This window comes from Eucalyptus grandis, chromosome 11 (assembly GCF_016545825.1).
Source record: "Eucalyptus grandis isolate ANBG69807.140 chromosome 11, ASM1654582v1, whole genome shotgun sequence".
NCBI lineage: Eukaryota > Viridiplantae > Streptophyta > Magnoliopsida > Myrtales > Myrtaceae > Eucalyptus > Eucalyptus grandis.
The window spans coordinates 31,355,976-31,368,671 of NC_052622.1; the positions used below are offsets into that span (position 1 = coordinate 31,355,976).

General features: G+C 40.5%; 1 protein-coding gene across 1 annotated transcript; it reads left to right on the forward strand.

Annotated features, from left to right (window-relative positions):
• The first annotated feature begins 8,289 nt into the window (after positions 1-8,289).
• Positions 8,290-12,431, forward strand: LOC120289881 (probable leucine-rich repeat receptor-like protein kinase At1g35710). Its single transcript, XM_039305264.1, has 3 exons — positions 8,290-8,635; positions 10,736-11,641; positions 12,052-12,431. Exons 1-3 carry the CDS (start codon positions 8,290-8,292, stop codon positions 12,429-12,431), a joined length of 1,632 nt encoding a protein of 543 aa, XP_039161198.1.
• The last annotated feature ends 265 nt before the right edge of the window (positions 12,432-12,696 follow it).

Here is a 12,696-nt window from a genome sequence, read left to right on the forward strand (position 1 = left end):
CATGAATTAGTTTCCTTTAGGTTTTAAGGGGACTAATCTTCCTGACAATGTACCATCGCAAGGCAGGGCCGGTCAAGCTCGATTGGTACGATTGAATCATCCTTCGGACCAAGTAGGCCTGCAAGTAGGCCTTTGGGCGGGAGGTATCAGCATACCTTTTGCATTCAGGTGCTTTGAGTTTTTCAGGGATCTCAATGCCGGTGTAATTGGACATGTCCATGGGATTCTGCTCCTGCAGCTGGCTTAACTTTTTCATGATCCTTTCAAAATGTCTATGGTACTGGCTATTTTCTGGCGAATTTGCGGGTGTCATGACGGTGCTTAAAGCAGTTACGGAGTTGGGTTTGACTTGGTGGATTCCATTTGTCTTGAGAGTTGTTGAAGGACAATGGACATCTGTCCTACGCCGTCTTCAATGTTAATGAGGTGATTTTGTACATCATTCTGATCGGGCCCTAGTGCATGAGGCCATTCGCGAGCTATTGTTGGCTGGTGATTCATAATTACCTGCTCGTTGCGAAAACAATGAATGAGCGCGAAAGTAAACAAAGATTGACCCATGGCAATGGTCTAACCTTTTTTATTTATCAAAAGAGGATTTGTAGACTGCCAACTCCTAACATCTAAAACTTGAAATTGAAATGACGAATGAAATACTAGATATTAAACAAAAGTCCCTAAACAATGGGACAAAACTTTCACAAGATTAACACTAAGGGGCAAATGATTCCCAATTTATATGCGACGGGGAGCCTTGCTCTTGCGAGGATGCCTGCTTCCTTGGGCTGGCTCTGAGGTGTGCTTCCAATCCATTCCCAAATCCCTCTCCATGAGCTCTGCTTGCTCGTGCGGGCTGCTCTCTCTGATTGAGTGAGGGACTGATGGCTTCCATTTTGTCGGGATACGATGGTTGTGGATGTAGGACATGGAGGCGTGGTGGGCTTTTTCTTCTCCCTTAAGCCCTTAAGGTACCATGATCTTTTTGCGATGGCACTTGTCCCAGGTTTCCTGAGCGGTAGAAACTTCGAATGCGTAGTCACGGCTTGTGTTGAAAAGAACTGAAGAGATCTTCCTGATGAAAGGCGGTGAGATCTCCTGAAGGGCTCCATATTGTCGTGCCATCGGATAAGGGTGATAGAGAATGGCGCCGGTGAGGCCGAGCAACGGAATTGGGAGACAACGCTTGTAAGCGAAGCGAGCTCTCTTTTCATGGAACCAACCAGCACACTATTAGAATGCCTCAGGAGCTGGGTCTCTTAGGAAGCTTACCCAATTTAAATAGCTTTGATTGGGAATGTATGGTCCTAAAACCATAAATTTTTGTAATGGGTTTTCGAAAGAATTCGTTTCAGATGATCGCATGAAGTCTCGAAATTCGCTTAGGTGAGAAAAGAACCAGACTTGTAAAATTTCAGGAGAGGCTCGCATGATTTTCTTCGAGTTGTCTTTAAAATGATTAAAAGACAAGAATGTTTCAGTTAAAATCATGTTGACATAATTCCCTCCTCTCAAGATTTGATCAACTATCCATGCCATCTTAGGACTTATGGCATTTCTTTGATGGGGGAAAGCGATGAGCCCGAAAAAGGCCAGGAGGAAAATCTCACTTTTTTGGGTCATAGGCTGGTTTTGAAAACATGCATTCACAAATTCTAGAGGGCATATATTATGGTTGTTTTCAAGAATTTGCCTAATGACATGGATTTCAGTTCCTAAAAGTCGCGCCAACCCGTGCCACGGGAGGGCACTTGTCGATGGTTTGACGAGCTTTTTCTCAAGAGGCATTCTAGTGATGATGATGTATTCTTCCAGGGTTGGGGTTAGCTCAAACCTACCAAACATAAAAGTAACCGTCTTCGGGCACCAGAAATGTGCCATGGCTTGTATGGCTTTAGGGCGAACAGTGATTTGGATCAACGATAGAAGATGACCGACTTTGGCCTTCACACGCTCGTGGGCAAACTGATCTAATTGACCCCACCATCTGAAGAGCTCCGCCTTGGGAGTAGGAATGAACTGAATATCGTCTTTCCCCATCGCATATAAACTGGGACTTGAAAAGCTTATCCTAAATTTCCATGGGCCAAATAAAAAGACTGAGTAAAAGTAAAGAAATTATTTTACTTTTAAAGAAAAATGGCAAGCACAAAGACATGCACATGGGACGTGCGGCTCGATTTCTAATTGAGAAGGTTTGGTGAGATTAAAAGGATATCCACCCGTCGCAGTCTCGCGTTAGTAGCATACCCTCCTAACCTCGGCTAAGAAATTCGGGGAAAATAAAGGCAACCTCTACATCGCAGTCTCACGTTCGAGGTCGTATCTTTCTTAACACCATCCTAGAAATCCTATGGCGGCCCAGGTCCGGCGGCCGGGTTGTGTGTGCCATGTGTAGTGTTTAAAACAGTAAAGTATGTACAACAGTTTATAATCACAAGATAATCTATTTTAAGCAAAATTAAAATAAATTTCTAAGCTTTTGACCTGCATAAAGAAAAAAAACCTAAGTCAAGAAAGAATTTAAACAAGACAAAAATGGCCTAAGTCTTCAAAGTCCCCGGAGTCGCCAAGTTGTCGCGACCTCTTTCTTTTGACGCCCGCGATCGGGTACGAGCGCCTAAGGAGGCTAATGGCTCGGTTGAAATTGGTTAAGCCCGGACTCTCCCAAGTCCACCAATTCACGACTTAATGGTTCAAGTTTTTAACCTGTAAATCAATTTTTAAAATGGAGTCGCCACTAATCGATTTGGGATGGGTTGATTAGAAACCCAAGTGAAGTATTGGGAGAAATACTCACTCTCGCGCAACCAGAGAAATTAGGATCGGGGACTTGATTACACTAATTAATCACTAATGTCTTTTCGGTACCTAATCTTGTTTAAACCCTAAGGCTTTTGGATGCTTGAGGGATTTTCCATGCATTTTGGAGGAAAAACATTTTTTTGAGTTTTTTTTTCTAATTTTTGGACATAAAAGGGATTTTTTTGGATTTTTTGGTATTTTTGGAAAATATGGAATATTTTTATTTTTTTATTTTTCGGAAAATAAATTATTTTTCGGAAAATAAATTATTTTGGAAAATAAATTATTTTTGATTTTTTTGAAATAAATTATTTATTTGTTATAATATTATTTTATATTAAAATATTATAAAAAGCGGCCGGGTTGGACCCGTGGCCGGGCGTTTGGGGATGCTCGGCCCGGCCCGACGACTCGGGTTCCTAGCGAAACCCTACCAGGGTCCAACCCAACTCCCGACCCGGTTTCCGCCGCCCCCAAAATACTTAGAAACCCTACCCGACTCGTGGCCCGGGTCCAACCGACCCGAGGCCACGACCCGGAAAATCAAGAACCCTAGGGTTCTCGATTCGCGGCGGAGAGGGGAAGGCTGAGGTGCGCAGCGGTGACGGCGGCGACGGCGGCAACGACGGTGGCGTGACGAGACTTCTTGATTGGGGCTAGGGTTTCACAGTGGTGACGGCGACAAGTCGGGGCGACGGCGATTAGAGCTTCAAGCAGAAATGGGTATGGCGTGGGCAAGATCCATCGTCACCTGCTCTTGGCGTTGGCACAGCACGGCGGCATAGCTTGTGGCGATGACGGCGGCCCTTAAACCTAGACGGCGTCGGGGCGGTGTTGCGGCGGCGTTGGAGCTGAATCGACTCCAGATTTGAGCCTCGACCGTTCCTGCTCTTCGACTTCCCTCCCCTCCGGCGAAGCTCGGATCCGCGGCCGTGAGTCCTCGAACCCCCCTGAAGTCTCTCAGTGGGGTGTCCAAGGGCTGCGACTCGATCCGCTCTCTCTCTCTCTGGCAGAACCTCTCCTTCTCCGGCCGCGAGCCTTCGGATCTGGGCTTGCTCGACCTCGGCTCCCCTTCTGAAGTCTCTCAGCAGGAAGCTCAAAGCTTTGCAGCCTTCGATCGCTCTCGGCGTGCCTTCGACGACGGAAACGGGGGCCTATTTATAGGCGAGGGGGCAGCCGGTCGACGGAGCTTCGACCGCCGATCCCCGTGCGCCAAGCGGCCTCCGCCGGCTGAACCGGCATCCCATCTGACGCCAGCTGCCCCTCCCACGTGGGTCGCCGTCCGCCTGCCTCTCCGGCGTCGCGTCCTCTGCGCGTGTGCTGCAGAGGCGCGAGGAAGGAGACAACCGGTGGGGCCGGGCTGAAAGGGGAAATGGGCCGTAAGGGCCCATTCAAGTGTTTTTTTTTTTTCTGTTTTTTCTGCTTTTTTGTTATTTGTTTATTATTTCGAAAAGACAAAATAAAAAATTAATTAATAAAAAAAAAACTAATTACAATTGAGGCGTCAACAGCAACTTTGCTTTTACATATAATTTGTAAACTTATTAACGAAGTTTCTCTACAGATCTCGTCACCAATTCGTGTGCCTACTATTACTCTCGGATTTTTAAAGATTATACTGCTTTATGTTCAAGATTATAACATGAGGATGATGTTTTTGGTAGTGTGGCATAGTAGCTCAACAATAATGAATTTGCGTGATGGTTATTGATTGATGACCGGTGTGGTTCTTGTCTTTTGAGCGACCAAAAGCAAGTTGGAAGTTTGGAAACGCAGGTCGAGAGAACCTAATATCTAGGAATGTAATCCCTTCCATCCCTTGGATGGTTGTAACCGATCATAGCAGGATTTACTCGTATTGATCCATCGATTGCATATGGCCATGACCATCCAACGCGTACATCGACCTTATGGGGATAGATCCAAACATATAATATCAAGTAATAATAAAAGTGCAATCCCTGACGAGAAATTACTTGATGCATGAACAAATGTGATCTTCTCTATGTTATGACATTCATCATGGTGATTTGATCCAGCAATCACTAGATAAACTACTATATAAGAAAGATTATGTTAAGTAACTGGTTGGTGCATATAAATAACCTACATGGGACCCAATTGAATTTCATAATTTTTGACTGAACCGAATTCAATTCGTACAAAAATAAGGTTGAACTGCTGCCTTTGTAAGGGAGAGAAGGTACTATAATCTGGATATGAGAGAAAAGGCATGCTAAAATGAGTGGCCCTATACTTGCATCATCATCCTCCAATAATATCAACTATCACTCTCGTAGACTTGCTCTGACTTAAGACCGGAGCAAATCAATAACTTGTGGTTTGAGCATACCGACACTTAATTTATCAATATTTCACAGATTTGCTTGACTAACTAGGTCAATATTAATGAAGGCTTGGAAAAGTAAGTCGAGCATGGATAAAAATGATCAAGATGCCATAAAATGCCCTCTCAATCTGAAGAGCAAGATAACTACTGTGATTGAGATTCATCATTTTGTACTGTTTACTCATTATTCCTGTACTTCTGAATATGTGCTAATTTTTTTTTTTTTTAAAGTAAAGATTTATCGCACAATATTGTCAACGAGAAAAAAAAAATTCTTCACAACAAGGACGAATTTTCCCCTTCATTCGATGGCACTTGAAGCCCCTAGATGGAGTAACTTTTTGCAAGCAACACCGATGACAGATTCACTAGAGAAAATCTGATTGCGCCGCCCACATAAAAAGAGAAGTGAAAATAAAATGGATCATGCTAATAAGGACGAATATGCAAGCATACGTTTCATGCTTGTTTGAGTGGGCTAGAGTTATGAACTTATAATCTATAATCTAATGATCGAGTCAATTCCATGATTATAAGTTCATTCCATACCGGACCGGCCCGGAATAGGGTTCTATACATTCCATGGTCACTATTTAAGTAAAATCCAAGTAAAATTTATTCTTGTGCAAGCAGAGCATCAACCTAGCATGAGAGTGGGTAAAACTTGAGCAAAATTGAGCCATATAGCACACTTGCGTATAAAACTCTATGTAATTTGTTTTTGATTATCACTTTAGCAAATCTTTAATCCTAACATATCTCTAACTCTACATCTCTAGTCTTATGCAAATTTTGATAATAAGATCTATTACTGGTATACTTTCATATATTCTTACCCATAATTCTCTAATAGAACTATGCATATTTTCAGTAATAAATGCTCTAATATTTTTTTTATTTATGTATATATAGATTCTATCCCGAAATACCTGCAATTTTTATCTTTAAAGAAACTTGTTCAAGACGAGGTTTTGAAAGAATTTAACAGTATAGGGATACCTATCTCATCATTGGCTCATATTTAACAAATAATACATTAAGAGATTAAAAGATCAAACTGATATAAGGCTCATATTTGACAATTAAAGAATATTAAAATCATATCTGAGAAGTAATTATATTGCATGATCAATCTCAAATTGGTCTCATATTTGACAAATAAATATATTAGAAGATCAATGAAAAAATCCATTATCACAGGACTATTTATCTCACCGTTTACTTACATTTTAGAGTAATCTATTTGAAAGATCAATCTCATATTGGCTTCATATTTGACAAATGAATAATATTAAAATCATGTTTAGAGTAATATTACATGATCTATAACATATTGAACTAATTTTTGGCAAATAAAAAATATTATCTTTACATATTGTATTTATATTTACGCACTTCGGCCTCCCGCATTTTTTGTTTCTTGGTCAATCTAGATTCATGTATTTTAAGTCCCATTGCTTGCATGATTTTCTTGCCATCAACTCCAAGAACCTCGAAATTGAGCGAGCGGCTCATTTTCTAGATTTCATTTGCAGAATCCAAGACCAACCCCGTGCCTTGACTTGGCCGTCAACCGTCTGCGAAGACTCAAAGTGGATGAGTCCAAAGTCGATTAATGTTCCATTTGTACGTGAAGGTTTACGGGTCCTAGTCTCTGGATGCGTTTAGTGTAGACTATTCAAACTCTTGCGGAGATAATGCCGGTCATCTGAGCAAAATGCGTTAAAGGGGACCCTATTGCTCACATGAAAAGATAAGAGACAAGAGAACGAGACTCATTAGCTTCTTGGTCCCCGCCATCATAATATCCTTCCCACGAATAGTTTGTCAGCTAGTAATAATTCACAGCACAAGTCTTTTCTCAATAGCATCATCATTTTCTATACTCCAACGATTTAATGGTGACGTGAATTGACAATAAAAGGAGACAAGAGATAATTTCTGAATTACACAGAGAAAGACTTATAATGTCTTATGCTAATAGAAATTGACGTGAACTATAAACACTATCACGAATTGTCTAGCTTTGATGAAATTTTAAATTAAAGATTTTGCCAATATAATTTTTAGAAAGGATATTCATGAGGGAAATAAAACTTTACATATGAAATGGTGGATCGCACAACCCATTAAAGCAGGTTGCATTATAAAAAGCATAGAGGCTGTGTAGCATGATCTTCATATGGACATTACAATTGTAGGTAGATTTAAAATTAAAATTAAGGGGATGATTAAGGGATTTCAATTGGCGTTGAGTATACTAATGAAACATCTTTTGTGTTTTCATTTGGTTTGTCCATGAAGGGAATCAACATAGTTGCTGAAAATGACTTTTTTTTGCACCACAAGGCCAAAAATCAAGGAGTCCCACGCTTTCTTAATCTCTTTCTGAAACGGTCTAAACTCAATTTCCTAATTTCTTAAATTAAAACCCTATTCCCCCAAATTTAGGCGGAGAATCTTGAGCGTTGGTGATGGTAGGATTGTAGGGAGAGACCATGGTGCTGATGGAGAACATAGAGAGAGAGAGGCAGAGAGGATCGGAATTTCAAGAGAATTAGGGGGATGATTAGGGCACAGTCTGCCTTTGGAGAGGCCAAGGCAGGATAGAGAGAGGGCAAAGTCCAGACTCAACGATGATGTCCCTTTTTTTTCCCTTGTTCTAGGATGACTAGAGATTTGAGTCCCATTGTTCGGTACTATTTACTTATTATACCCCAATGGCACACGCTAAACTGTTCAGAAAAGCAAAAGATATTATTTTGCAATATATTGTCAATCACAAAAAAAAAAAGAAAAAAAAAGAAAAAATTGTTCACAAAAGGCCTCCATTCGTGGGAAAACGTTGTCCAACTTTAAGGCATTGGCCTCAACTGAGGAGCTTCAGGAATGACATTCCATCTATAAATATGTCATCCATCTTGCTAACGTTATGTAGACTTGAACCATCTTCCAACTCCCAAAAACTGTCCATACTCCCCAAAATCATGGTTTCTTCATTATTGTTGTCCATCCTGTCTCATTTATATGTCTTCTTCTTCTTCTTCTTCTTCTTCTCCTTGCTCTTCTTGGTCAACACCACTTCACTTCGGGGGGCAAGCGTTTCCGCTTCCTCCACTTCTTTGTCCACTGTCCACATGACCAGGAATAAGGATGAAGTAGAGGCTCTCCTGAATTGGAAATCTACTTTTGACAACCATAGCCAATCTCTCCTCTCTTCATGGCATGGCGACAATCCTTGCCACTTTATCGGTGTCACTTGCAACTACTATGGAGCCATCATCCATCTAAATCTTTCCTATGTTGGTTTGAGAGGAACTCTAGATGGCCTTGACTTCTCATGCTTAACCAGTGTGGTTAGCTTTGAACTCGCCAACAACTCGATCTATGGCTCCATCCCCTCAAGTATTGGTAACCTTTCCAAACTCAACTCTCTTGATCTTCGCTTCAATGAACTGTCTGGGCAAATTCCTCCAAGAATAGGTATGTTGGAGAGTCTTCATCATTTGTACCTTTGTGCCAACAACTTGAGTGGACGTATTCCTATCTCTCTTGGAAAATCAGGCAATTTAGTCGAACTAAGAATTTCGCAAAATAATTTATCTGGTTCCATTCCACAAGAAATATGCAACTTGAGGAGATTGACTGCTCTTTCCCTATGGGGAAATAAATTGTCAAGATCCATTCCTTTAGAAATCACGAGACTCACTTCTCTCCATACACTTGACTTGTCATCCAACAATCTCACCGGCTCAATTCCTCACTCCATCGGAAACTTGTCAAATTTAAGCATATTTGACATTTCACAGAATGCCATTTCTAATTCCATTCCACAAGAAATATGCAACTTGAGAAGCTTGACGGTTCTTTTCCTATGGGATAATAGATTGTCAGGATCTATTCCTTTAGAAATCGCGAGACTCACTTCTCTCCATAAACTTGACCTGTCATCCAACAATCTCACTGGCTCAATTCCTCATTCCATCGGAAACTTATCAAATTTATCTATTCTTAACCTCTTCCAAAATAATTTGGCCGGTCCAATTCCTACTTCTCTTGGAAAAGTGGGCAACTTAAGCATATTTGACATTTCACATAATGTCATTTCTGGTTCCATTCCACAAGAAATATGCAACTTGAGGAGCTTGACGGTTCTTTCCCTATGGGAAAATAGATTGTCAGGATCCATTCCTTTAGAAATCGCAAGACTCACTTCTCTCCATACACTTTACCTGGCATCCAACAATCTCACCGGCTCAATTCCTCATTCCATCAAAAACTTGTCAAATTTAAGCATATTTGACATTTCACATAATGTCATTTCTGGTTCCATTCCACAAGAAATATGCAACTTGAGGAGCTTGACGGTTCTTTCCTTATGGGAAAATAGATTGTCAGGAATTATTCCTTTAGAAATCGCAAGACTCACTTCTCTCCATACACTTTACCTGGCATCCAACAATCTCACCGGCTCAATTCCTCATTCCATCAAAAACTTGTCAAATTTAAGCATATTTGACATTTCACAGAATGTCATTTCTGGTTCCATTCCACAAGAAATATGCAACTTGACGAGCTTGACGGTTCTTTCCTTATGGGAAAATAGATTGTCAGGATCCATTCCTTCAGAATTCGGGAGGCTTATTTCTCTCAATGAACTTTACTTATCATCCAACAATCTCACCGGTTCAATCCCCACGTCAGTTGGAAGCTTGGCCAATTTAACTATGTTTAGCGTTAGGGAGAACATGTTCTCTGGGTCCTTGCCTTCTGAATTTAATAGGTTAACGCACTTGACTATGTTGTTAATGGATACTAATAAACTAGAGGGGGAGCTACCAAAAGATGTGTGCCTTGGGAGATCATTGCAAAATTTCAGTGCCTTCAAAAATCATTTCACGGGTTCCATCCCAACAAGCTTAAAGAACTGTAGCACATTAATCAGATTGAGGTTAGAAGAAAACCAACTTACAGGAAACATAACAGAAGCTTTCGAAATATGTCCACATCTAAATTATGTGGACTTAAGCCACAATCATTTGAATGGCGAACTTTCATGGAGATGGGAGCGTTGTCCTAATTTGATGAGTTTAAGGATATCAAACAACAAGATTTCTGGTGACATACCTGCAATATTTGGAAGGATCACTCAGTTAGGGGCACTAAAACTTTCTTCAAATTTTTTAAGTGGGGAGATTCCAAGGGAATTGGGAAGTCTATCGATGTTGTTCGAACTTGATCTAAGCAGCAACACCATTACAGGAAATGTCCCGACTGAGATTGGACTTTTATATCATTTGGCACATCTAAACTTAGCATCAAACAATTTGAGTGGATTGATACTGATGCAGCTAGGCTCATGCAAAAGCTTGTTGACCTTGAACCTGAGTAGAAAAAAATTTCGGACAAGCATTCCTCCAGGGATAGGCAACGCACAGTTCCTTGAGGTTCTTGATATAAGTCATAATTTGTTGACTGGAAACATACCGGGAGTACTTGGACAGTTGAGAATGCTGCAAATTCTAAATATCTCCCACAACAACCTTTTTGGTTATATTCCACATACTTTTGGTGATATGTCAGCCTTAACTTCCATTGATTTATCCTACAATAACTTGGAAGGTCCTCTCCCAAATGTCAAAGCTTTCAATGAGGCTCCATTTGAGGCAATGCAGCATAACAAAGGGCTCTGTGGAAATGTTATTGGTATACCGAAATGCAATTCTGTTAAGAGCAAGAAACGCAATCCACATGTTCAAGTTAAAATTGCGATTATCCTCTTTCTCTCGTTGTTGGGAATTATCCTTCTCTCTTGCACCTTAATTGCTCTTATAATCATCAATCATCATCAAAGAAGGATTATCAAGAGAGAGAACAATGAACGGGCAAATGATTTGGATTTCATGCATATTTTGAATTATGATGGCAAAGTTTTCTATGATCGAATCTTTGAGGCTACAGAAGGATTTGACTCGAAGTACTATGTGGGTGAAGGAGCATATGGAATTGTTTATAAAGCTCATATATCAGAGGGTCAAACGTTTGCTATAAAGCAAACCTTATCATCCCAAGACGATAGTGAGATTGTTGATTTGATACCATTCAAAAGGGAAATTCAAGCCTTAAGAAATGTACGCCATCGTAATATTGTGAAATTTTATGGGTTCTGCTCTCATGTCCAACACTATTTTTTGGTGTATGAGTACATGGAAAGAGGAAGCTTGAGAACAATTTTGAACGATAATGAAAGAGCAATAGAATTTCATTGGGACAAGAGGGTAAAGGTGGTCGGAGGAGTTGCGGATGCTTTGGCCTATATGCATCACGAATGTTCGCCTTCATTGATTCATCGAGACTTGACCAGTAACAACGTTCTATTGGATCGCAATTATGAGGCTCGTGTTTCCGATTTTGGCACTGCAAGACTATTGTGGCCGAATTCATCAAACTGGACTATTGTTGCTGGCACCATAGGGTATATTGCTCCAGGTACTTCATAATTTTTTTCAATTTCGCTGGCATTAAGTGTCAAACATCCCTTCTTCTTTTGTTATTTAATCTTCTTATGGAAATTTTTTTATGCATTTAGAGCATTCGAGTTTAATATTGATCAGAAAGCCTTCTACTTTCCTAATAAGGAAGAATTGGCAAAAGAGGTAAAAATTATAGTCTATCCATCTCAAGGATACGAAATTTGTGTTACCTAAATGACGCGAGCATCAAACAAAATCCTTTGAACACCCCTGAAGCGTAAATTCCCATGCTCAAATCAGTGTTGAAAGCATAGATTAAGTAGAAATTTGTACTTGTAACTGTTACCTCATGGGAAGCAATGTTGTCAATTTGAAAACAACATATGATCAAGGTTATAAAAAAAAATTGTGAATTCCCACTTGCAGAGCTGGCTTACTCTTTGATTCCTACTGAAAAGTGTGATGTATATAGCTTTGGAGTCGTCGCCTTAGAGACAATCATGGGAAAGCATCCAGGAGATCATATCTTTGGGGAATGTTCATCATCCACCCAAACTGAATCGCCGCCGATATTGTTGAAGGATGTGTTGGATCAACGTCTCTCGCCTTCTAGACTTTGTCTTCGAGATGCGCAAGACGTAGTCTCAATCGCCAAGCTAGCATTCATGTGCTTGCAAGCGGATCCACAGCTTCGACCGACTATGGGACAAGTCTCGCATGAGCTTCACGTTCAAGTACCCCTAGAAACGCCACTCTCTACTATCACCTTAGAGCAACTTCGCGATCTCAATGTCAGGAAATTTTGAGCATTCATAGGATTTGGTAAGTTTTGAAGTTACTTTTTCATGTGCTATTGCGTTGGATCTTTAATCATGATGATGATCGGCTTTTAAATACTTGCTTAGCTCTCACTAATCCTAATTGTGTGATTTACGATGTTCACTGCAGAGCTAGCTTCAACGTTGCATGAATAGTGCAATGTTTAAGTTTGGAATCGTGGCACCAAAAATAATTGGGGACGGCTTTCGGGGAGATCTAGTTTCATGATTATTTCCAACTTTTTGCAAAGCT

Excerpts from the sequence above, each read along its gene's own strand:
- LOC120289881 (XM_039305264.1), top strand. The coding sequence starts at position 8,290 with ATGACCAGGAATAAGGATGAAGTAGAGGCTCTCCTGAATTGGAAATCT. Across the intron at positions 8,636-10,735 it reads GCAAATTCCTCCAAGAATAG|CCTTAACTTCCATTGATTTA; the intron begins GTATGTTGGAGA and ends GTGATATGTCAG. Across the intron at positions 11,642-12,051 it reads CATAGGGTATATTGCTCCAG|AGCTGGCTTACTCTTTGATT; the intron begins GTACTTCATAAT and ends TCCCACTTGCAG.